Source organism: Gigantopelta aegis, chromosome 12 (genome assembly GCF_016097555.1).
Source record: "Gigantopelta aegis isolate Gae_Host chromosome 12, Gae_host_genome, whole genome shotgun sequence".
Classification (NCBI taxonomy): Eukaryota; Metazoa; Mollusca; class Gastropoda; order Neomphalida; family Peltospiridae; genus Gigantopelta; species Gigantopelta aegis.
Genome location: NC_054710.1, coordinates 20,788,685 through 20,813,599, shown reverse-complemented (window position 1 = coordinate 20,813,599; position 24,915 = coordinate 20,788,685). Strand labels below are relative to the sequence as shown.

Here is a 24,915-nt window from a genome sequence, read left to right as displayed (position 1 = left end):
GATCACTACGACAGTAAGAACAGTTATTTGTGAATCTTCAGTTGAGATTTATGAATGCCAGCCCCTAGCTGGCATCCTAAATGACCACCTATGGTTTAATAATAAAGAACGATACCAGTATTTTCAGTGTCACAGAAATTACAAAAAGGGTCATATATATAATTATAAAGAGGACTCATTTAAAATATTTTTAGTTAACTTGTTGTTATACATGTGCATAATTAACAACGTTCACATCCAATACAAACCACACCCATGTGGGAGTTGATGGTTATAACACATATATTTATGGTGTTTGAAAATTACCCAAACTGGTCGGGCCCCACTTTTGTCACAAATCGGTACATAAATACCAATTAGCCTCATTACAGCCAAACAGGATGCACTTCTGGTGAAAAACTAAATGTAATTTTTAAAAACAACTTCTTGGTTATCACTAATATTAAGAATGTACTTCATATTACAAATAATTAGCCTTTAATCATGGATCTATGCAAAAACAAATGACACTTTTTGTGACCAGGTACACAAGGGAGTTAACTGTATACTACTACCACAATCACATGTATATATACTCTTCAAAAGAAGAAACGCAAAACCACATTGTCGTAACATTTGGAGAATTGATTTAATTATTGAATGGTGAGTCTGATAATTACCAAATGTTGCAGGATTGTTCACAATTCACTCTAGTCCATTGTGAGTAAGTGATAGGACACACCACCAAGGTCAAGGTCATCTGGAGTCAATACCAGGTGTGGCCTCCGCGTGCCCATTGAAGCAACCAGAGTACGGATGACGTCCCGGGGGATGGTGGCCCACTCGGCCTGCAAGGCTGCTGCCAGCTCGGGCAGGGTCTGGGGCTGTGGTTGTTGCTGTCGGAGGCGTCGGTCCAACTCGTCCCATAGATGTTCAATTGGGTTCAAATCCGGTGATATCGATGGCCAAGGAAGGACATTAATGTTGTTGTTCTGTAGGAAAGCCGTTGTGAGACGTGCTGTGTGAGGCCTGGCGTTGTCATGTTGGAACACTGCGTTGGCGTTGGCCATAACTGGAACGATGTGTGGCCGGAGGATCTGGTCAATGTAGCCCTGTGCATTCAGGTTGCCCTGCACGTGGACCAGGTCAGTTCTGCCAGTGTGTGAGATGGCTGCCCACACCATGACACTACCCCCGCCGAATCTGTCCACTTCCTGCACGCAGTTTACCGCATAACGTTCACCACGACGCCTATACACGCGACATCTTCCATCATGACGTCGGAGCAGAAATCGGGACTCGTCACTGAACCACACCTGTCTCCATCGCAGTTGAGGCCATTGTCGATGAATCTGGCACCACTGCAGTCGGAGTCGACGGTGTTGTGGTGTTAAGATGACACCTCGAACTGGACGTCTGGCACGAATTCCTACCTCACGTAGGCGGTTCCGTACGGTCTGGTCGGATATCCTGCGCAAACCTGGTATTGCTGCGGCTGTGGAGGTGGCAGTAGTCAATCGTTCCCGAAGGTGGCGTACCCGGATGTAGCGGTCCTGCCCGGGGGTAGTGACCCGTGGTCGACCGGATCTAGGGAGGTCACGTGTTGATCCATGTTGCTGGTAACGGTCCCACAGTCTGGAGATGGTGCTTGGGGACACATGGAATGCCCTGGCAACGGCCGTTCTGGATTCGCCTGCGTCTAGTCGGCCGATGGCAGTTTCTCTGCGGTTCACTGAGACGTGGCATGTCCTGGATTGTCAACTGTCGGCCAGATACAGAGGCCAGGCAAGCGAACACCCTGCACTTTTATACTGTCGGTGTTCATGTTGCACGTGCAGACGACGCACGTGCAGTGGTGACATGGTTTGCACGTGGCTGCATTTTTGCGAATATTCACATTTTGAAACTTTATTTTACAGTAGCTGCGTTTTATCGAATGTAACCGTGGGAATGTGGGTACAAAGCATGAACCGGTAGGAAACATAAAATCGGAGTTATAACCCATTTGTACCCTTTTGCATTTCTTTTTTTGAAGAGTATATAACCAACATATTAACAATGTAAGGAGAATAACTCTGTTGTGAAAATAAAGCTGGTTTTCGTACCAAATGATATATGTCCATGTTGCCCTATAGGCCAGTCAATCTACGACTTGACCAACCACAAATTGCAAGATTTTTAAAGTGACGTGTTGCCTATGTTTGTTCAGAAAACTGTTCACTGGCATTAATCATTGCTCAAACAATCTTTTGTACATGATATATGTCCTTAATTAGCTTCATGAATATTAATTAGCTTTCAGTGAAAATAGTTTAGACTAGTCTCTGCAGTTCACTAGTAGGCCAGTCAATCTAAGACAAAAAATGGCCTGACCCACCACAAATTGCAAGATTTTTAAAGTGATGTTTGGGTTTTTTGAAACATTGGACCCACCTAAGTAACATAGTAAAATTCTACTCTAAAATAATGAGTGGAACAGTGTTTATTTTCAATTTCTAAATGTATCATTGTATACCTTTTTGTAGTAGATTTGACCATATTTATAAAACATGCTTAATAACAACCCTTATTGTATTTGGTATTTAAAAAATGGAAACTCATTTGATTTTACATAATTCATGGGTGTTGAATCCAAAAATAAATGTTGCCAACTGATCTTTTGATTATTTATCTTTAAAAATTCAAGATGGCCACCAAATATATACAAAAACAAAAGGTGTAATATCCAGGATTTTATATGGGGTACATTTATAATATTATAGGCTATTTTTATGTCTTTTGTATCAGATAATTAATATTTGATACATCTGTGATGTTTAAATTAACCAGATTACAAAATTCCATGATGACCGCCATGTGAGTATTAAATCCCAAAATGTAATATCTGCTTTTAATTGGGGTACATTTATTATATTAGTGATCATTCCTATTTAGTATATATGTGAAAGAATTCACTCTTAATGCTGATATGATGTTGTAATCTGATTACAATAATTTCAAGATGGCCACCATGCATCTATCAAAGCAAGAAACAATTACATGTATATATCATTGGCCATTCCTAAGGGTTTTTTTTTATTTGAATTAATAGATATAGTTGTTATTCTAATGTCTTATCAATAATCTTACCACATCAGATGTTTAAGAGATTTAGTGAAGCAAGTGATGATTTCAATGTCAGATACTCAGAGATTTAGTGGTGGCAAGTGATGTAGATTGAAAACTTCATTTACTGTAGAACAATAGTCCTTAGAATAAAATAATCATATTTAAGAGTCTCAGTATGGTATTTGTTCACATCATTATATTATAAAGTCAGTTACCAATCAATCTTCCATCAGATCATCACTATTTGCACAAATGCCTCTACAATCACTGCATGCCATCATGCAAGGCAAACCAATACTGCGACAACTGCAATGCTTGTTGGCACAACCCCCTTTGCAAAAACACCTCACAAGTTTAAGAAAAGACACTGGTGCTGCGGCCAAGTCTGAATGTATGGGGATCATCCTCCCATCAGATATTTTCCAACCCCATTCAAAAGGATCCAGTTTGTGTCCTTTCCATTCTTGAACCTGGTGAAACACACAGAGACTATGGTATTTGGTATGAGGATGTGGGTAGAAGAACACGTGGGTGAAGGGAATATTTGCTCTTCCAAAGACTTGTGATTGCAGTGACCCAAGCTGGGGAATCGGCTAATGCATTGCGATTTGAACTATGTGCATATCCAGCAGCACTGTTTGAATATAGACACTGTGTTACCAGCAAACAAGTCAGTATTAGCTTCAGCAATTTGGGCCCTGTCACCTTTAGATGTTGTCAAACCAATTGGAGACATCCAATATGTACTTGATGGCGGTGCACTCTTACAAAGAATACCATGGCAGTTGAGTGAAACGTATGAAAACATCTTTGACCGCTACACCAGTTATGTCAGTAAGAAGTATGGGAAGGCCATTGTTGTGTTTGATGGCTACCAAGATGGTCCTTCCACAAAAGATGATACGCATGAAAGGAGAGGAGGACATCAGGGAATGAAAGTCTCTTTCACAGACACAATGACCCTTTGTTTCAAGAAAGAAGAGTTTCTAAGAAACAAGGAAAACAAGCAGCGGTTCAATGATATGCTTGGAGGGAGATTGGAACAGTGTGGTTGTCAAGTGATTAATGATAGTGGGGATGCAGGTCTACTCATTGCGAAGACAGCTGTTGGGGTCACCAGTAAATCTGAGACACAGACTTATTGGTACTAATGTGTTACTATTATAGCAAGAATGTAGCGCACAATCTGTTTTTCATGCCAGAACCAAAGAAAGGTTCATTAAATCCAAGAAAATGTCTGAATATTGGAACTGTGCAAGACATGTTTGGTGAAAGCGTTTGTAAAAACATTCTCTTTGCACATGCACTGCAGGGTTGCGACACAACATCAAGATTGTTTGGGATTGGAAAAGGTCTTGGGCTGAAAGTTTTGAAGGGCAATACAACATTCCTTGAACAAGCCATTGTTTTTGGCAAACTAGACTCGACTCCATCTGAAATCATCGCAGCAGGAAGAAAGGCAATTGTTTGCCTCAACAAAGGCAGATCATCAAATACTTTGGATCAACTAAGATTAGTACGGTTTCACAAAAAGTTAGCTGTAACCAAATCTTCCCTTCACCCAAGTGTTCTTCCACCCACATCCTCATACCAAATACCATAGTCTCCGTGTGTTTCACCAGGTTCAAGAAAGAAAAGGACACAAACTGCAGTTGTCACAGTATTGGTTTGCCTTGCATATATGATGGCATGCAGTGATTGTTTTTTAAATACCAAATACCATAAGGGTTGTTATTAAGCATGGTCAAATCTAGTACAAAAAGGTACACAATGATACATTTAGAAACTGAAAATAAACAATGTTCTACTCATTATTTTTGAGTAGAATTTTACTATGTTACTTAGGTGGGTCGAAGGTTTCAAAAAAACCAAACATCACTTTAAAAATCTTGCAATTTGTGGTGGGTTAGGCCATTTTTTGTCTTAGATTGACTGGCCTACTAGTGAACTGCAGAGACTAGTCTAAACTATTTTCACTGAAAGCTAATTAATATTCATGAAGCTAATTAAGGACATTTATCATGTACAAAAGATTGTTTGAGCAATGATTAATGCCAGTGAACAGATTTCTGAACAAACATAGGCAACATGCATGTAGTTAGTATTGTTTACACTATTGCTATTAGTGATGGCTGTTATTTTGGGTTAAATACAATTTATTGCCTTTCAAAAACAGTAGCAGTCTGGGGATTGGCCAACAGGCGTAGCCTATATTAAGGCCTCTCCCAACATTGTACAAGATGAATAATTTACAAGCAATAAATAACTTAATGATTATAACTTTTTCCAACTTTACTAACAAAGAGGGGAAATAGAAGGAAGAAAAGGTAAAGAGGATGAACACAGATTTTTGTAAAATGGAAATAAGTCAACTTCGTGCATTTTAGATGATGAACTGTATTTAAAACCTGTCGGGGTTTGGGTTTGTTTTCATGCAAATGTAAAGAAAACCAGGATTGAATGGGAATTAAACCTTAGGTCTAAACAATTGAACGGAACTATAATGTCAACTTTCATATACTCTCAATGACTGTACAACGCCTTAAGATGAAAATCAAAAGCTGGTTTTGAAAATGATTATATGCATATAGAATATATACTAGCTCTGTATTTTGAGTGGCAATTGTCAATTTCTAGCCATATAATGACTTCTATTGCCAATCTTGAGGTGTTTGTTTCAAAAATTGTTTCAAAAATAGAAAAGAAAGGTAAACAAGGAAAGAAGAGACAAAGATATTCAACAATATTTCTCTTAAGATATTTTTAGATTGTACAATTTTGAGAACTATAATAATAGTTATTCCTAGAACAGACATACCACAGTCATCTCCAGTCCAGGGTGCTTTACAATCACATTTGCAAATACTGTTGTCAAAATCGCCATGTTTACACTTTAAGCTGCATATGTCTGCAAAATACAAAACGGTACAGAATCCAGCAAAATCATAAATATATACAGTTCTATAATTTTAATACTATTTTGTATTATATCAGTGCTCTACAAAGCGAATAAAATACTCTCCATGGCGACTAAAAACATTTCCTGGCATGTAAACAATAAATTCACATTCGCCAGTTGGCGACTGTCCAATAATATTACTTTAATCAGTAAACAAAACTGGACCAGTAGCAATTTATCTTCCATAAAACGTGTTTTCTATCGGTAGTTTGTTTGCAAAATAAAAGTTTGAGACAAGTTAATCGGACTCACTGGCGTAGGAAGCAGGGGTGTGTGTGTGTGGGGTGTGTGGGGTGTGTGTGTGTGTGTGTGTGGCAAGGGGGCATGTGCCCCCCCCCCCCCCCCCCCCATTTTCGGATACTTTGCTTTTTATTTGCTTTTTAATAGTGTAAAAGTGTGTAAATATAAAAGTGTGCCCTCCACGTTTTGGCACCTTCTTATGCCACTGGAACTATGAATAACGATTTTCCTGTAATAAAGAGTAAACACAGTGACGTTAAGGGAGGTAATACTTGGTTATGATCTTATCTCCCTTAATTTTCCCTCCACGATAACGATGTCTCCAGTCGTGAATGTTGTTTTAATCACGTCGAAAGTCATGTTCACCAGGAGGATGAAAACATGTTCCTATTTTCATGACTGGACTTTAGACGGCTTTAAAGACACAACTATTTACAAAACAGTATTTATGGATTGACAAGGCAGTATGTGACGAAAATAAATATTATTTAAACCAAAAGTAAGGTAGCCGATTGGTAACTACTAGTAACACATTGAAGCCTGGTAGATATTATCACAATGCTTTTATTGAATTTTTAATGAGTACTGCAATTTAAATGCATATCTTAGCAGTGCCATTAAAATAGTAATTCGCTTAATTCATTCGAATGTGGTCCTAATAACAATTACGGCATTAGTAATGTGCCATAAAATGGCAGGTGAATCAATTTAATTACAAGTATATATTAGCTGGCTACTAAATATAAGTGGCTGGCGACTAAAATATTATACTTTACTGGCCAGGAAAGAGTAAATTTGAACTTGCTTTATAGAGCACTGTATGTTAGAATTACCAGTTTAAAGGTCAGAACATGGTCAAAAGTTCAGGGTCACTAAATGTGGTCCTTAACTCAGACGAAGATATAGCAAAACGGACTGCGTTATAAACTTTATTAGAAATTCGGAAGAAAAAATAGGCAGAGTTACATCCCCTAACCATTTCCGGCGCGTTCTGGTTACAGCAAGTATGGTCGATGACCAGTTGTTTGTGAATCTTCAGCTGAGATTTATGCATGCCAGTACCTGGCATCATAAATGTCCCCACCTACACGTGTATGTAGTGCGTTAAAAATAAAGAATGATAAAGGTAAAAATTAAGTTGATGAAATTGCATTTTGTTATAATTGACCATTGTTAAATATAGGAGATGAATCTAGCGAGCTGTCACCCACCCTGATTGTTTTGGTTTTCTTGCATGGACATTTTTTTTTTTTTTTTTCAAAGCTGCAATCTCGCCTCACATTAATTATTATAATTTCATTTAAACATATACAAGTACCGTATTTGACCGGAAATAAGCCCAGGGGGCCAAGACAACTCATTGTGAGCTTGGCATGGGGTGGGCTTATTCCCAGACAAGGGGCCAGTTTTGTTGAAATTTTTTTTAATAATTATAATTAAAATAAATAACAATATTTAAATGAACTAGGAAAAAAAACAAAAAACGTTCAGTAGCACATCTATTAATTAGTGTTCCATTTGTTATTAATAAATAATAATTGTTTATTAATTAAATTTGGTTTTTTTTTACTAGTATCTAATTATCAGAAACACACCTTCTATGTTACAATTACTTACCAGTGCTGTTTATTTACATCCAAAATTTAATGCTGAGAAGACTTAAAACAACAGCAATTAACAACAAACTCAATAGCCTATACACACGTTTCTGACACGGGCAGCTAGCTTACACTGCAAAGAATTGTCAATCTAAGGTCATTGTTCTTAGCCAATCAGAATACGGTATTTGCTTAATTAGCATTAACTGCGGACCCAGTGTGGTGGTAAAAATAGACACTGGTTTTTAGTTCATACTTGGCTTGGATACTTCAGAGAAATACTGCAGGCATGAAATTGAAAACAATGTTACACACTGTTATTGTTAGACTGCTAAATCTCACTGGTGGTAAAATATTGTGTTACATTTGTGTTTAATTATCTGCAGGAGGTATGACCTTTTAAATGAACTTTGAGCAAACTTGCAATTTCATGTTATTTATAAGGTGACGAAGTTGGGGGTGGGCTTATTTACGAATGAGGGCCTAATTTCTTAAATGCTATCAAAACGGAGGTGGGCTTATTCAAAGACATGGGCTTATTTCCGGTCAAATACGGTACAAACACACCTGCAGTTTTAATGAATTGTGAGTGACAGTAACACAGTTGCAGGGCTCGAACATAAGAATTTATCTCCCACGGAAATTAAAAAAACAAATTGCCATGGGAGATAAATGCTGACTTTTGCAGCAATTAAACTTGGCTACTTACACGTGTATGTACATGTAGTCAAATTTCTTCTATTTATGTCAATAAACTTCAATAAACAAGAATTTATTATAAATGGAACCATGGACTACTAGCATAAGCTAACATGAAACAAAACCGGGTGTTTCTGAGACAAGTTGCACTTCTTCGTTTAAGATCTTGTAATAACATCATGGAAGAGTCATTATTATATTATTATCAATGATCAAACTAGCTATAAACATCGCAAAAAGTCGTGGCATGTTATATCCAGGTAATCAACTAACCGGCGGGAGAATTCTTCAACAGCAGTTAATATAACAGCCGAAATTAATGTAGGCTAAATAACATCCAAAATTTATTTTGGCAAAACCATGAGCGATGCTCAATGAAATAAGAGTTAACTGTCTAACGCGACCTTTAAAACTGAGCATTCATTATTCTTATACAAAAACAAATCCCACATAATCTTGGAGATTTTAATATGTGTTTATTAGATGTTAGCCAAATTAGTCATGGGCTAATTTTTGCAATTTGGAAAAGTACCAGCTCTCAAGTTTTTATTTGGGAAAAGAATGAAATGAAAGAAAAACAACACCATCCACAAACATCCATGCACCTCTATATTTCTGTATATTTCCTTCATTTTATTGGTAGTGAAATGTTAATTTTTTTCTTCTGTTTTTTAAAGGGTGTTCAGGACAGCAGGATATGTGGTCACTGCTTGTACAGCCTCTTTTTCTTCTAGACAATGTTTACATGCTTGTTTTGTTTTTGCGTCTTCATATTTATTTATTTTTTATTATAATTTAGTTTTTATAACTGACATTTAATTATTAAATTTTTAACGTCTAACATTCCAAAGTTTAATGTTAAATACATTGTACTATTTAAATGCTATTTTTGACAGTTCACGTTCACTGGTGGGTTGCTTTATTCAGCAAATCAGTAGTACAGTCTTGATAGATTCACTGTAATTATTAGTATTCGTGAATATTTATTCATATTCGAGACACAATATTTGTGATATGTATCATATTCGCCACTTGGTGTATTCGTTGCAGCTCTAGTGCAAACAATGGAATGTGTTTCGGTGTGTTGATAAACAGACTTGAACATTCTTTACTAGGATGTCTGTGGTCAAAACATATAACATTAATATTTCAGGTTCCTCTACTTTTTTTGAAGAAACTAATATATATATATATAATATTACCCCAGCGGTCACTCATAACAGGGAAAATATTTTCCATATTTTCTCAGTGAGAAATATTCTGCATTGGTCTAAAGAACAATACTATTGGACAATTTGACGCTTACAAACCAATGACGCTGTCGGTACTAAATATGACGTCATCACAATTTGGCAAACACAAAATGACGTCATGTTTTTAAAAGAGTTTGCATTTATGGCTCTCTGTTTTTGGAGTTAAATTTATAACAAAATGTCATTTTAATGCAATTCATTATAGATTTTACAGCAAAATAAAAAGAACTTTTGGTTTTGAAAATTATCTATGAATGTGATTAAATTACAAAGCTATAGCAATTGTCAGAACAGTGCGTAAAGTGGTTTACATCGTTTCTATACAGGTTGGCATTCGTGCATGTGTGTCAAAAATAAAGGCTTTTAGAGAAAAATAGCTGTAGTAATAAATAGAATAACAAACTCGGTACCAGTTATTATCAAATTTATGTCCCTCGTGAAATAATTTTCAATTGTCACTCGCTAAAGCTCATGACAACTGAACATTATTTCACTCGGGACATAAATTTGATAACTGGTAACTCGTTTATTATCCTCTCTCTCTCTCTATATATATATATATCAATTATTGACCGTCATTGAGGGCAATATCATGTTTTATGGACCATAAAACATGATATTGCCCGAAATGTGGTCAATAATTGTTTTATTACATGTCATCCGTAAGACTCGTACATTCCTGCTTTGTTTATCAGAATCAAAATACGCCAACGCTTATAATTTCCCACAATGCATTAAAACTGATGAGGTTTAGTGACGTCACGTAATCCTATGACGTTGTAAGATACGCAGAGGAATGCGGAAATGAACAGCTGAAACATTACAAGACAAAAAATCAAATTAGAGACATTATAACCAGCAAGAGTGCCAAAATCATATTAATAGCAAAATAAAACACAAAATGTGACAAATCTGAACATACATTTATACTGAACAGTTACCGATTACCTTCAAATGCTTTTTTTTATTTGTAACATAAAATCCTGAGAATGCCGATTTCAATTGCATGTTGATGTATCATGTACGTTTCAAAATCTGCGATATATTCCATACACAATTTGACAATTACTGACCTTGATTTTGTCGTATTTGCGGAATTAAACTCGGTATGACTAAAGATGTTATCTTTTTGCTGAAGGACAGCAAAGCATTTTGTCATAAATTTGTGCTTGTTTACATTAGAATTAGCATATATATATATATATATATATATATATATATATATACATATATACACACACACCATTGTAGCTGCTACTTTGATCAAGAAAAGTGATATACAGTGCCGTAACAGTGGCAAACATTAATCACATTTGTATTATTTTGGGGGGCTTTCTTTTGACTATGGCGTGCCAAAACCTATTTACAAAACACCATGTGAGAAAACAGACTGGCCAGACAAGCCTTGATGCATATTCATCGTTCTATGAAAGACATGTTCGTAAGTATTTCTGTTGAGCACAAAACATATTGTTGGGGGTTTTTTTCTGTAAAAGAGGAGATTGCACACAATCTGACAAACAATAATAGTAATATAAAGCTTTATTAACGTCGAAAAATAAAATAACAAGTCGATGCCTACTCCACAATTCAGCATTAACGGGCCTTTGTTGCAAGCGACTGGAGCGTGAACGCGCTGGAAGTCATTTTTTGGCTGATTGGGGTCGCTTGCTATGCAAATCAAGGGCAGATATAAGTATGTTTCTAATAGAGGCTATATCAACATTAACAAATCTTTACAACATTTAAGTCTTCGTGAAAATTATAATCAAGACAAACAAAGTGAGTAGCACATTTATTATTTATACAGCTAATTTTAAATTGTTAAAAAGAAAACAAACACTTCCCTAAACAATAGTTCATGACAGGTCATTGTGACATTATTTTGGCTTTGTACATAATAAATATAAAATAGTTTACCATAATTTCATTTTAGTTTTTTTTTATTGCTGTTTTTAAATTAAAATGCATTATTGTTGAAAATGCAAGGCAGTTATTTTCCATATATGGGTTCGAGCATTTAAGTTAATTTGCATTGTTGAAGCACTCTTGCTTGTGTGTGCGACAGAACTGTAGCAAGTCATAGCAACACTGACGTCATGACGCACAGGGCTAAAAATTCGCGCGAATCTCCAAAATCCGATTCGCACAAGCATAAAACATCCGAATCTATTTGGATTCGCGTGAATTATTTCCAAAAATTCATTAAATTGAATAATCAGTGAGTAAAATGTTACTGAATTAAAAAAATAAAATAAAAAAATAGTCTGGTTATCAAGCTTCAGTTTAAACTGGCTTCAAAAGCGTAGCATACATTCGAATCCATGCATGTTCGAAACATAGCGGTTTATCGAGACTAGTCTGACCTGGAGCCAAGCGGTAGTTGGCCCATTTCTATGAACCAAATTGTCAACGAAGAGAACCGAAAGGAAAATGTTTGTTCATTTCTTACATAATAACAATAGACAGTAATTAAGAGTTCCAAAAATTAGTAATACATCAGACATTTCTATGTTAGTTCGCTGATATTATGTTCCAAACCTTGATTCACCTGCTCTTTTTAATCAATACATCTTTTTTGTCGTTTGTGGAAATGTTTTCTGTAATATATCCATACAAACATTGAACCAATCCGCAAGATACATCGGCAAAAGTATCCCATGTGCTCTTTACAAATAAGCAATCTTCGAAAAGTAATGGGCTGCGCCTGCCCGACTGGTTTGTGCGGTTCACGATAAACCAAATGGCCACATTGGAAACCAATCAAATAGTTTGCGAACGTTAGCGAAACGTTTGCTGGCTGAACGTGAAGCTGGTAAGACACCTAAAAAAAACCCATCAATCTGATTAAAGTCGCACGCCCTAGTTTCAGCCTGCGAAAATTAATTCTAATTTTGGTTAATCTACAAAACTGTAACACACTTAGATCACGTTTTTATAAAATAAAGATTGAAAAAGCAGGTTTTATATATCGATAAATACCATGGGAATAACCCGTGACCCAATTACTTGAAATAATTTTGAAAGTTAGTATTCTGATGTCACCGGTAGATGTCGCTCGAAGCACAGAAATGCCTATGTCACGACAAATTTCCCAGAGTGCACACAGACTTGGGGTGCATTCCTTTCACCTCTCCTGGGCATGTTCCAACTGTTCTGTCCTAGACAGCGAAAGGAATTAGTTTGGAACAGGAAGTTACTTTACCAACATGGGTGTTTCTGTCGAGGAAGTGGCTGCTGCAGCAATCATGATACTTGAATTGGAATAAGACGACAACGATAGTCCGTCACTGACCATGTTGACTATACTACAGTGTTTGAAATAATAAATTTTATATATCAACCGCAATTAGCCTACATTTGCTATTCGGCACCCGGTACTATGGTGGCTAACCTATTGTTATTAGCAATTAGATGCACAGTTTATTATTGTTGGTAGTAGTAGTGGTAGTGGTAGTAGTAGTAGTACAGTCTGTAGGAACCACAGGTGGAGAGGCACTTCCCCTCCCCAGGACGAAAATGTAAGGGTTTTTTTTTGTCCTACTCTATTTAAATAAAGGTAACATTATAGCTTGTGCCCCCCACCCCCACCCCCCAAGGTTGTATCCCCTCTCCAGATATCGTAAGACTTAGCAACATTATTGGTTTTAAGGGTTTGTAACGTTTTGTATTGAGATACTTACTTGTCTGAACTTTATTGTTAATGAAAATGTTCACGAACTGTGAAGAAAAACCTCACAAATGAATGACAAGCAAACGACAATAAATCGGATGTTGATTGTGCGAACCATGCATGAGAAAACAAACTGAACCAAAATGATAACGGTCACGTGGTATACCAACGTCTGTGACATTAAAACGGGAAGATCCCCTCTAAAAATAGATAAGACTTTGTCTGCTCAACGTTTTTTTCTCCGACTTGCGTGTGTTTTTTAAGAAATACGAAAAATCCATTTTGTGGTATTACAAACACCAGGATTACCCAAAAACACTTCAGGTGAATGGAAATGTATATTCTAAATAATAAAATGTAAGTAAACTGCAATTTTATTTGTGAGAATATGGGTTTAATAGCGAAAAACAACGGTGTAATGGTTAACAACTAGGGCGTGTCCCTTTAAAATTAGCTCTACTGCAGGGTCTACCAGTAGATCTAACAGCATTGCGTGGACTCCCATGTCCAGGTGACATTTCATCTATAAATAACAATTTAAATATTGACCAATTACACTATGCCTTTTATAAAATTATTCGGGAGCATACAAATTCAAAAAATATCGAGCGAGACTATTTATGCAATAGGCTAATATTATTCAATAGGCGAAATTTTTGGTCTATTTCAACATTGAAAAAACAGAGGGGAAATGTGCAGTAATAAATTCTGGATTGTATACTAGTATAAACAGATTTTATGGCTATACCATCACGTTTTTTTTTTCCATCTTGAAACAAATTTTATATAAAATTTTATATTGCAGTTAGTTTCCGGCATACTTCGTAATTCACTCGTATCATTTTGTATACCCTCGGCCTAATCCCGAATGTTTTCAAAAAAATTTCAAATCATTGGTATGATTTTGCAAGTAAGGTTTTGATTGGTCGAATGAAAGGTCAACTGGACATGAGCTCCAATGGGCTGCTGTTAGATCCACATGTAATAGTGGATCTAATTTTAATTAGATTGAAAAAACACTTGACCAACCAACAACTAAAAAAACTGTTTGTAAAAAACAAAAACAAAAAAACAGAGTTTTTTTTTTTTGGGAGGGGGGGCTTTAAAATTGGATAGACTGTTACTATCAAATTAGTTTTTCTTTCCAGTAAATAGTAAGGTTTTTTTGTATCCATATACAGTTAGTAGCATACGACAGAATTCTATAAACTAACACTGTTGATAAAGTTCTTCTCTGAAAATGTTTAGAATCGGAGGATTCGCGTGGACTGCTTCCATGGGAATCCACATGGATTCTTGTGACAAAAGCCGAATTCTTAGCCCTGACGCATATGTTGCATTGCCCGTTGCCGTGGCTTGTCGATTGTGCATGTGTGCAGCTGTCTAATTTAGACCACTTCATTGTACTCATTCAAAATTTACTTTCATTTAACATATCGGTTTTAAACCAATATTTGTCTTTCTTTTTTAAAACATTTTTTACGATATCTTAATTTAATATCAGTCATCCTAAGGCCAAATAAAAAATATATGTGGTTCTTTTACCCCACCAACACTAATTCCCCCCCCCCCCCCCCCCCCCCCCCCCATTTTTGACAACCCTAAACTATTTTTCATGAAAAATACTGTTTCCAAAATTTCATATATAAATCACCAATAAGCAAATCGATTTTATCTTTTCAAACCAGTCCTTTGCTTTCTTTATATATGAAATTTTGGAAACAGTATTTTTCATGAAAAATAGTTTAGGGTTGTCAAAAATGGGGGGGGGGGGGGGAATTAGTGTTGGTGGGGTAAAAGAACCACATATATTTTTTATTTGGCCTTAGGATGACTGATATTAAATTAAGATATCGTAAAACCTTATAAAACCATAACCATCCATAATAATCTTTATTAGCAATGGATTGTGGGTAATCTTGTGGAAGCACTCTGAGTATGAGATGGGGGTCGATCTATTCAGATGCAAATATTTATTAAAATCTGTATTGAACAACACCAGTACTGTCCAGCTCAAGGAGAGGTGTACTATTCATAATTTTAATGGTAACACGAATGTTCAGGATATTTTCTATGCCATTCATGGATGGATAGATGAGACAAGCATTATTATTTTATTTTATCGTCTCGGTATGTATTAATTATGACGCGGTATGTATTTTGACGAGCTATCTTTAAATAGCAATTGTGCATCATCAAAGAAAAGCTATGACGTTAAATGCCGAAATTTTTGTTGATGGAAATATTTTTTTATTGACAAGAACAATGCAATGTTTACAATTTGCCAGTTTGCAATAAGTATAAACAATAAAAAATACCATGTAACTAAAACTACTATTTTCCGTAAGGCACTTTTTTAACATACATAAACATCCCTATATCTCCAAATTTTCTCACTGAATTTCTCACGTGCTGCAAGAAACATTGTCGTCTGCTACTAGTAAAATAAACACAATGCAATTAGATCACCCCTACGTCAATCTATTTCTGTGGACGTCTGAATGAGACCTCTGTGCTTATTTTATATGCGCTACATATGATTATATTGGGTCAGGATTAAACAACGTTCAAGTGCATATTATATGTTAAAATAATATCTATTTAAAATGAAATGTATAGTGGACATTGTTTTGAATAATAGTAATAATAAACAAACAAATAAACTTTTGAATGACTGTCAAATTTACCCCCACCCTATCAATGTACAACTAGTGACTATGTTAAAATTTATTTTAATGGTTTTATTTTTGACGTGTATTATTAATATGGAATTTATGGACCACCACACATTGTTTCCAGTTGTTTAGAGTTATTTTTTCTTGAATATTGGTCATTCAGAAGTTCTCTGGATGTCCCGCTTCAAAATACATACCACATCAAAAAGGGTAGAATTAATATTACAGTATACACAAGTAAACTAAAACTAAAACTAAAAATCTCACTATATATATTGAATTTAATGTTTATATTTTAATGATATATATACATTAGGTTATGTCTCTGTAAATAATATTTTTACACCATGCGAGATCGTTGCTTATCCGCGTCAAAACCCATACCGCAAGGATATATTATTTTGTCGTTCTGTGTAGTGACTATGCTTTGGTGTAAGGGGTGATTCAATATTTTCAACAATTTCACAAGAGTATAGGCTTACAGATGTCCTCTATATATAGACTCCCTCCAAGAGTATTTGAAAAATGTTGATTTTCATCAAATCAGGATAGCATTTTCCCCCCAAAAAATAATATTGCCCTCAACCACTGTATTTTTGTGAAATTGTAGAAAATTGGTATTGAGGTACCTCTGTTGTTCAAAACAGTGAGAGGATGCAACATTTGTTTGAAATGTTATTGTATTGCTCTTTAATTGCTAAGACTAAAAAAAAATTTTTTAAAGTTACAGCCTACATGTACCTATATCTACTCTGATGTATCCAGAACCACACACATTTCTTAACTTGGTCTAAAGTCAACAAAACTGAAAGAAGTTTCAAAATCTGAATAGCTGTACAATATACTTTAAGATGGAAATGAACAGCTGGTTGTGAAACTGGTCATCAGAATGCTTATAATATACTGCATATTTCAAGTGGCATTAATTGCCTCTTGTGCCATTCCAATTTCGAAGCTTGAATTATTATGCCATTTACATTTCCAACAGAGTCCACCAAAATTACCTCTCCCTGGACCAGATATTTTAAGCTAATCTTAGCACTATGATATCTAACCTTCCGACTACTGCAGGCCAGATATCTTGCCCGACATCACGCAAGTCAACATACTTTACAATGTATACAGTGCATTCCCTAATTCATATTTCCCGCCATTTTTCACACGGCACTCACCAGAAATAACCATATACACAGGAGATAGATTATTTCACAGTATGGCAGCTTTAGCTTTTCGTTTTTCAATAGCAAATACCTGGGAATTTTGAGTTGAAAAAGTGGTTTTCGGCAAGTATTTTCACCTGACAACAATTGTGGCATGTCACTGTAATTTTCAGGAATTGATTGTAACAGCTAATTTGATAATAAATTTGATCATTTTACAAACAACTAAAGTCACCAAATATTGGGATATGAATTGTAGTTCTTTTCTTTTCTTTTTTTAATTCTGGTCAGAAAAACGCAGTAATTCAGAATAATGGACATAAATACTGGACATCTGGCCACAAATGCCCGTAAGTACATATATGTATGTATAATACATGCTTGCTCATGTATTATACATGTATACTGTTTGTACCAATAACCAAATGCTTATGGTAATAAAAAAATTAATTGAAGTAAATGCAACTTTTAAATTTTGTTTGCCTAATTTTAATCAACATTAACTTATCTAAAATATCATAAAAAATTAAAAACAACCATGAAAATAATACTGATTCAAATATCAACTTTATTTTATGTATTTACAAAAAAATTAAGTGAATATATGCGAGTAAAAGTTATAAACTTGTACCCTCTCAACATGGTTTTTGTTAGTGGTGCAATGATACAGTAATTAAAAACCGTATTGCAATGTACTGCGATATAAGAAACCGTATTGCAATATGTATTGCAATATAGTTGATATTATTTAAATTTAATATTTATGTGGGTTTTTTAATGAAAGCAGAAGGCATAATCTTAGTATATAAATCAAAATATTTGTAATATTGATTCCATCATAGACCTAAATGATTATATAATCCACAACATTTATTAGTAGCATAATGTTCTTCTTTGTCATATTTAACACAATACTAGTCTACTAGAACACCGGTGTGACAGTTTCAAACTATTTATAAATAGTCACATTTGGAAATCCTTATCGAGCTGATCAATTATTGCGGTATACCGGTTTATTGTTGCAGCACTAGTTTTTGTCAAAAATCAATCCAGTAGCCTGAAGGTTAAAACTGTCATACACTATTGACTCCACAGCCAGGTATGTTTTAGAAAAACTGTTTTGAAAACAAGTAAACAACAAACAATGAAAAAAGTAAGAAAGAAAACGTTTTCAACTATAAGTTTTCTATATATTGCAACATTTCAGAAAACTAAAATAATAATTATTCCTAGAACAGACATACCACACTGATCTCCAGTCCAGGAATTGTTACAATTACATTTGCAAATATCTTCTTGAAGCGTGCCATGTTCACACTGGAAGCTGCACAGTTCTGCAAAATATTAAACAGTACAGAAAACAGCAAAATAATAAATATGTACATGTAGTTTGATCTTAAAAAATATTTTCAATTATTTTTTTAATTATTTGATTTAAAACATGCATTCACAAAAAAACACCAAAACTTGTACACAGAACCATCTTGACAAGATCCATCAATGATATAGAAATCGCAAGGCAGCAATCAGATTTATGCTTTTGTTTTATCTGCAACTGCTTCCACACATATTTGATAGATATTATTTATGAGCTTGTGTATTGTACTGATTTGATGGTACTCTCCACTTGATCTGTAAAGCTATATACAAATGATAAAGCTATATACGACATTTCATCTTGATATCTCCAGGCATTGCAAAAATCTGGAAAAAATAATTTTCACATCTTCGAAGTTCATGGGCCATAACTGCGTTAAAAATGGGTAAATCACCATGAAAGTCAAACGTGATCTGTAACTGTACATGATAAACCTATACACAAAATTTCAACTCAATATCTAAAGGTCTTGTGAAATAAAGTCCGGAAAACAAATTTTCACATCTCCTATTAAGTTCAAGGGCCATAACTCCGTCAGAAATGGGTAAATCGTCATGAAATTCAAACCTGATCTGTAACAGTACATGATGAAACTACACACAATATGTCAGCTCAAGCCTTCTGCAAAACACATCCAGAAAACATGTGGGACAGATGGACAGACAAACGGACGGACGGACATGAAACCTATAGTCTCCTCCGGTTAGACTGGTAGTGGACTAAAAATACTATAACCCCATTTCGTTCTATTAATGCAAATTGAAATATATTTACATGTAGTTAAATAGTTTATTATATTATCAAGTCATTTATGTTGTTTTACAAGTCAGGTTGATAAAAGCGAAGTGCATGCCTTGTCGTAAAAGACTGCCTTTGTTTACACTGTGCATACAGTTGGTCAGAGCTGACTTCACTTCGCCCCAAGCTAGAATTCTGGATGCACCAAAAACAAAAGAAAATGGCTGCCCCCAGTTAGCAGGAATAATCACGTTTTTGTATTAACTCTAAAATTACGCGTTTTTCATTTCTTAAAGTGTCATTATGTGTTGGTGGTCCTGGTGTGCATCTTTACAACACATAAGTTTGAGTTTACTCTCCCTTTAATTATGCTCATACTGGGAAAATTAATGTATTAAATCCAGAAAGTGTTATTATACTGAGAAAACACTTTAAAAATGTTTTATGTGGTGATCAGTTTATACCGGTACCTATATTTTCTCTTCAATCCAAAAATAACATGATACTTATGTAAGGGTCATGTTATACAGTTATTTTAAATATATCAAGGCATTGAGAATTTTTTTTTACGGAAAACTATGTGGAATAGCTATAGCTAGCTAGACAGGCAAACGGACAGACAGAAAGATGGAGATGAAACCTAGCTATACAGACCTCTCTGGTTAGACAGAAAATCTCATCTCACATTGACTTTCAGGGTATAAATTTAATATGTTAAGATTATATGGTGCCGCAAATTGGGAGATGTATCTTGCTGCCAAAAGAAATAAAATAATAATAATAATAAAAATTTCAAATAACGGGGCAGGATTTAGGTTAGTCGGTTGCGTCTTTGCCCGAGATGCTTACGTTGCAGGATAGAACCACCTTGGTGGATCTATTCACCTGAATGGGATTTTTCTCTTTCCAACCAGTGCAAAGCAACTGGTCAACGGACGTGATGTGTCCTATCCTACCTGTGGGAAAGTGCATATAAAAGATCCCTTGCTGCTAATGGAAAAAAAATTGCAGGTTTCCTCTGATGACTATGTGTCAGAATTAATCAATTTGCTCTAGTGGTGTCGTTAAACAAAACAAACTTTTAAACTTTTTATAATAACACAAGCAATATGTACATTTTAACAGCAATTCACAGCATTTTGAAACAAAAAAAGTAGAAAAAACTAGGAATTTTTAAGAAAAAGTAGGAAAAATAGGACAAAGACCAAAAAAAGGGAAAAGTAGGAAAAGTAGGATCGCTGGACAGCCTGTTACTATGTAAAGTTCCAGAGCACCACGTCTCGGAAAGTCACTAAAATTGTTTCCCATTTTCCACACTGCACTCATACCAAGCTGTCATCTTCTTCTTCTTTTTCTTGTGGCCTGCTACTTTCAGGGATGTAAGAGGGGCTGGAACAAAAAAGCTTACTGCGACCAGGGTCCAGGGTCCACTCAAGGGCCCTGAAGGAAAATTGTTGTTTGCAACCCCTGGAATTGCCAAAAATTGCATTCAATGCTAACAAATTTAAACTGGTTACAACTTACAATATAAGGCACACATCATAAACTTAAAACCGTGAAAACATGCAAATGAACCTTGTTTGGTCAACAGTATTGAACATCATGTTTTGTGTTTTTTGGACGAAATGAAAAAGTGCATTTACCGTATATCTTCGCCTATAAGTCGAATTATTTTCACCCAAAATTTATTTTATAACTTGGGGGGGTCGACTTATAAGAGGGTAAACAAATTTCACCCAAAAATATTACCGTTTTGGGGATTATTTTACAAGTTTTATTGTTGAAGTATGCCCTGTATTTATACTCAAATATATGTTAATTTGACACATTTATTTTTTATAACCTTTTTTTTTTTGCCATTAGAACGGTTTTGGTTATGCGAGAAGGCGTGCAATCTCACTCACATGCCAAGACAACAGTCCACTTAGTTAAAATAACAGTCATCATTAATAGCAAAAATGTAAACAATACTAATAGTAGTTTATTACTAATAATAAACTTTGTTTATAAAGAACCAATAATACACTAATCACTTGATTACTTATTGGCCCATTAACAACCAATGTAAATATTACATATATTTTCACACATGCAGTGGCTGTATCTCCACTTGGGTAATTAGGCTATACATATGTACGTTGACCCACATAGGACAGTTTACTGCATGCATGTAGCTGCAGGGCATCTTGCTTAGGCCCCTAGAGATAGAGGGAGATGGGGCTATTATTAACTGACCCACAACAAAGCTGCAATCTGATTGGTTAATAGGTCTGTAACATGCATGTGTACCAAGCACCTTTCTCTTTGTTCACTTGCAAGACACTGGCCAACAGGTCACAGGCAACTACCAGCAGTGTTTCAATATTACCAGCAGTGTTTCAACTTGGAAATCAAGTGTTTTAATGTAGACATTTACCACCAACCACCCCACCACCAACCTCTTACTGGGCTGATGAATGGCTACATATATTTGCATTTAAACAAACAAACAAAAATAATAATAATAATAATGAAAACAACAAAAACATTTTTAAATTAGTATTGATTGATACATAAAGAGCATTCATATGGCATTTTCAAACTTTTATTATTCACTTGGATACTTAAAGTGCAATTCACAATTAAATGACATCAAGTGGAGATTATAAGGTACACACTTATAGATTGCATTTAATCAGTATACTAGCTCTGCACGGACAGGGCCCTACTCCCGGAGGCAGCGCTGATGGGATCTTACTTTAGACACACCCTCAGACAGTGTCGAGGGCTATCTTTATCTTACAGGTACGTTCTCCCTCAGACAGCGTCGAGGGAAGCATAACTTACACACTCCCTAAGACAGCGTCAAAGGGATCCTTGCTTTATCTTACACACTCCCTAAGACAGCGTCGAAGGGATCCTTGCTTTATCTTACACACTCCCTAAGACAGCGTCGAAGGGATCCTTGCTTTATCTTACACACTCCCTAAGACAGCGTCGAAGGGATCCTTGCTTTATCTTACACACTCCCTAAGACAGCGTCGAAGGGATCCTTGCTTTATCTTACACACTCCCTAAGACAGCGTCGAAGGGATCCTTGCTTTATCTTACACACTCCCTAAGACAGCGTCGAAGGGATCCTTGCTTTATCTTACACACTCCCTAAGACAGCGTCAAAGGGATCCTTGCTTTATCTTACACACTCCCTAAGACAGCGTCGAAGGGATCCTTGCTTTATCTTACACACTCCCTAAGACAGCGTCGAAGGGATCCTTGCTTTATCTTACACACTCCCTAAGACAGCGTCGAAGGGATCCTTGCTTTATCTTACACACTCCCTAAGACAGCGTCGAAGGGATCCTTGCTTTATCTTACACACTCCCTAAGACAGCGTCGAAGGGATCTAAGCTTACAGGTGCATTCTCCCTCAGACAGCGTCTAGGGAAGTGTAACCTACACTACACTACACACTCCCGGAGACATTGTCAGTGGGATCTTCCATAGGTATGTGTAGACTTTCATCAGTTCCCAAGGCCATATATAGTTTTGAAGAATGAGGTCATGTTTAAATATTAGTAGATGTATATATAGTGTCTAGTTTATAAAATTTGTTTATTCATTGAGTATATAAATGTATTGTTTGTTAGTAATACATTATTTACAAAAAGTATCTGTGTTGGTTGTTTATAAACTACCTGTTGCCTGAGTTTATTTTGAAATCTGGTCACTGGCATCAATGGTTGTTCAAACAATGTTTTGTCGGTGATTAACTTCATGAATATTACTGAGCTTTCTCTTAAAATAACTTAGACTGATCTCTGCAGTTCACTAGAGTAATAGGGACACACATCATTTGGTACAAAAACCAGTGTACTTTCCAGAGTTATCCCCCTTACATGTATTAATATGGCGGCAAAACGTGATAAACTGATGATGATACATGTACTTTCAATTTTATTGTAGTGATCTGTTGTCAGTGTTTATAAATAAAGTTGTTGTCTGTGCACAAAACCATGCTGTACAGTACCATACGGTAACAGTAAAACAGCTTTCAATATCTATTAAGGGAATATTTTGTTTTGATGCCATGTAAGTTTGATTGCGATATACAAAATGTGAAAACCGAAGTTTGTAAAATAATTTTCTTTTGTTCAAATATTGTACATTATTGTTCTCATGTGCTGAAAATAAGAAATACTTCAATATTTATAAGTTGTTTTTCATGGGTCGACTTATAAACGGGTCAATAAAATAATACGTTTTCAGGGCTTGAAATTAGGGACTCGACTTATAGCCGAGATCGACTTACAGGCAAAGATATATGGTACGCATTTCTGCATAGCTCTCACATTCCTGTACTTTAAAAACATAACAGCATGCAGCCAGAGCCGGTTTATCCTAGTAGCACGTGCTACGGGCCCTGTGCTTCAGGGGGCCCTGCGTCATACATACATCATTTAATTTCCCCAGGTAATTTTTCCCCCTCTGCCCGAAGGGTTGCCAAATATATATCCTGGCAACGAGGCCCACGGATTCTTAACCTGGCTCTGCATGCAGCCCATAATTTTTATATATTACTTCCTTATTTGAGCCCTGTATGTATAAAAGAACCAGTTGCATACATACTGAATTTGTCTTTGCTTTCCTTGAAAAGGCCACTGTCATCATCTTGCACGTAACAAAACCAGTCTGCGTTATCCTGGGTTGATAATTTGGCGATTTCCATAACGTACACTTTAGTGCCCGAGGTCGCGACCTCTGTTCCTGTCCCGCACTTGGCCTTATAACCTGTGTATACTTTTTCTGCATTACAGTGGCCATCAAACTGTGCCAGCGCCCCGCTAAGACGAACAGGTCCATTGATCTGGCTCCTGAACTCCACTGAAGCTCTAATAACACCAGCATTTGTCAGCGTACAGGTCAGAGTAAACTTCTGCTTATACGCAGGTTGACGGGAACTCGTGGAGAGGGACACACTAAGATCTAAGGAAAGATAAACACAAATCTTATTGTTATTGAAGAAGCATGTACATATACATTAAGTTACGTGAACATGCATACAGCAAGTTGCATTAAACATAACAAATTACATGAACAGGCTTTCTGCTAGAGGGTAAAATGGGTATGATGCCATACTAGGGGTGTAACGATATACTCGAATATTCGGTGCACCGAACAGCGATCTGTATCGTAGTTGCATTCGTATTCGTCACTAGCTGAACCGAATACACGAATACTTATATATAATGTTTACTGTATAATTTATGTTTCTAATTCATACTAACCAAAACGAAATAACGATTCGATCGTTTTTATTGTCCTTTTTTATATTAGGTCAACCGCATTTTCAGACTCATAGACCGATCCTTTTTTTTAAAAATTCCATGCGTTGGACTGGTACTCTACATGCAGCTTGACTGCGCTTCTGTCAAAACACTGTATGAAGTCGCATAGTCTCGTTCAACCAGCCTAATAC

At 35.8% G+C, this 24,915-nt stretch overlaps 1 protein-coding gene across 2 annotated transcripts in view; it reads right to left on the bottom strand.

The window, feature by feature from the left end:
* Positions 1 to 24,915, bottom strand: part of LOC121386321 — a 105,809-nt gene that overhangs the window by 28,201 nt on the left and 52,693 nt on the right. For both annotated transcript variants that reach the window (XM_041517189.1, XM_041517188.1), the window contains 3 exons: positions 24,066 to 24,422; positions 18,589 to 18,678; positions 5,906 to 5,995 (listed from right to left, as the gene is read on the bottom strand). In XM_041517189.1, coding sequence (XP_041373123.1) covers positions 5,906 to 5,995; positions 18,589 to 18,678; positions 24,066 to 24,422 — 537 coding nt within the window. The remainder of the gene's footprint in view (positions 1 to 5,905; positions 5,996 to 18,588; positions 18,679 to 24,065; positions 24,423 to 24,915) is intronic.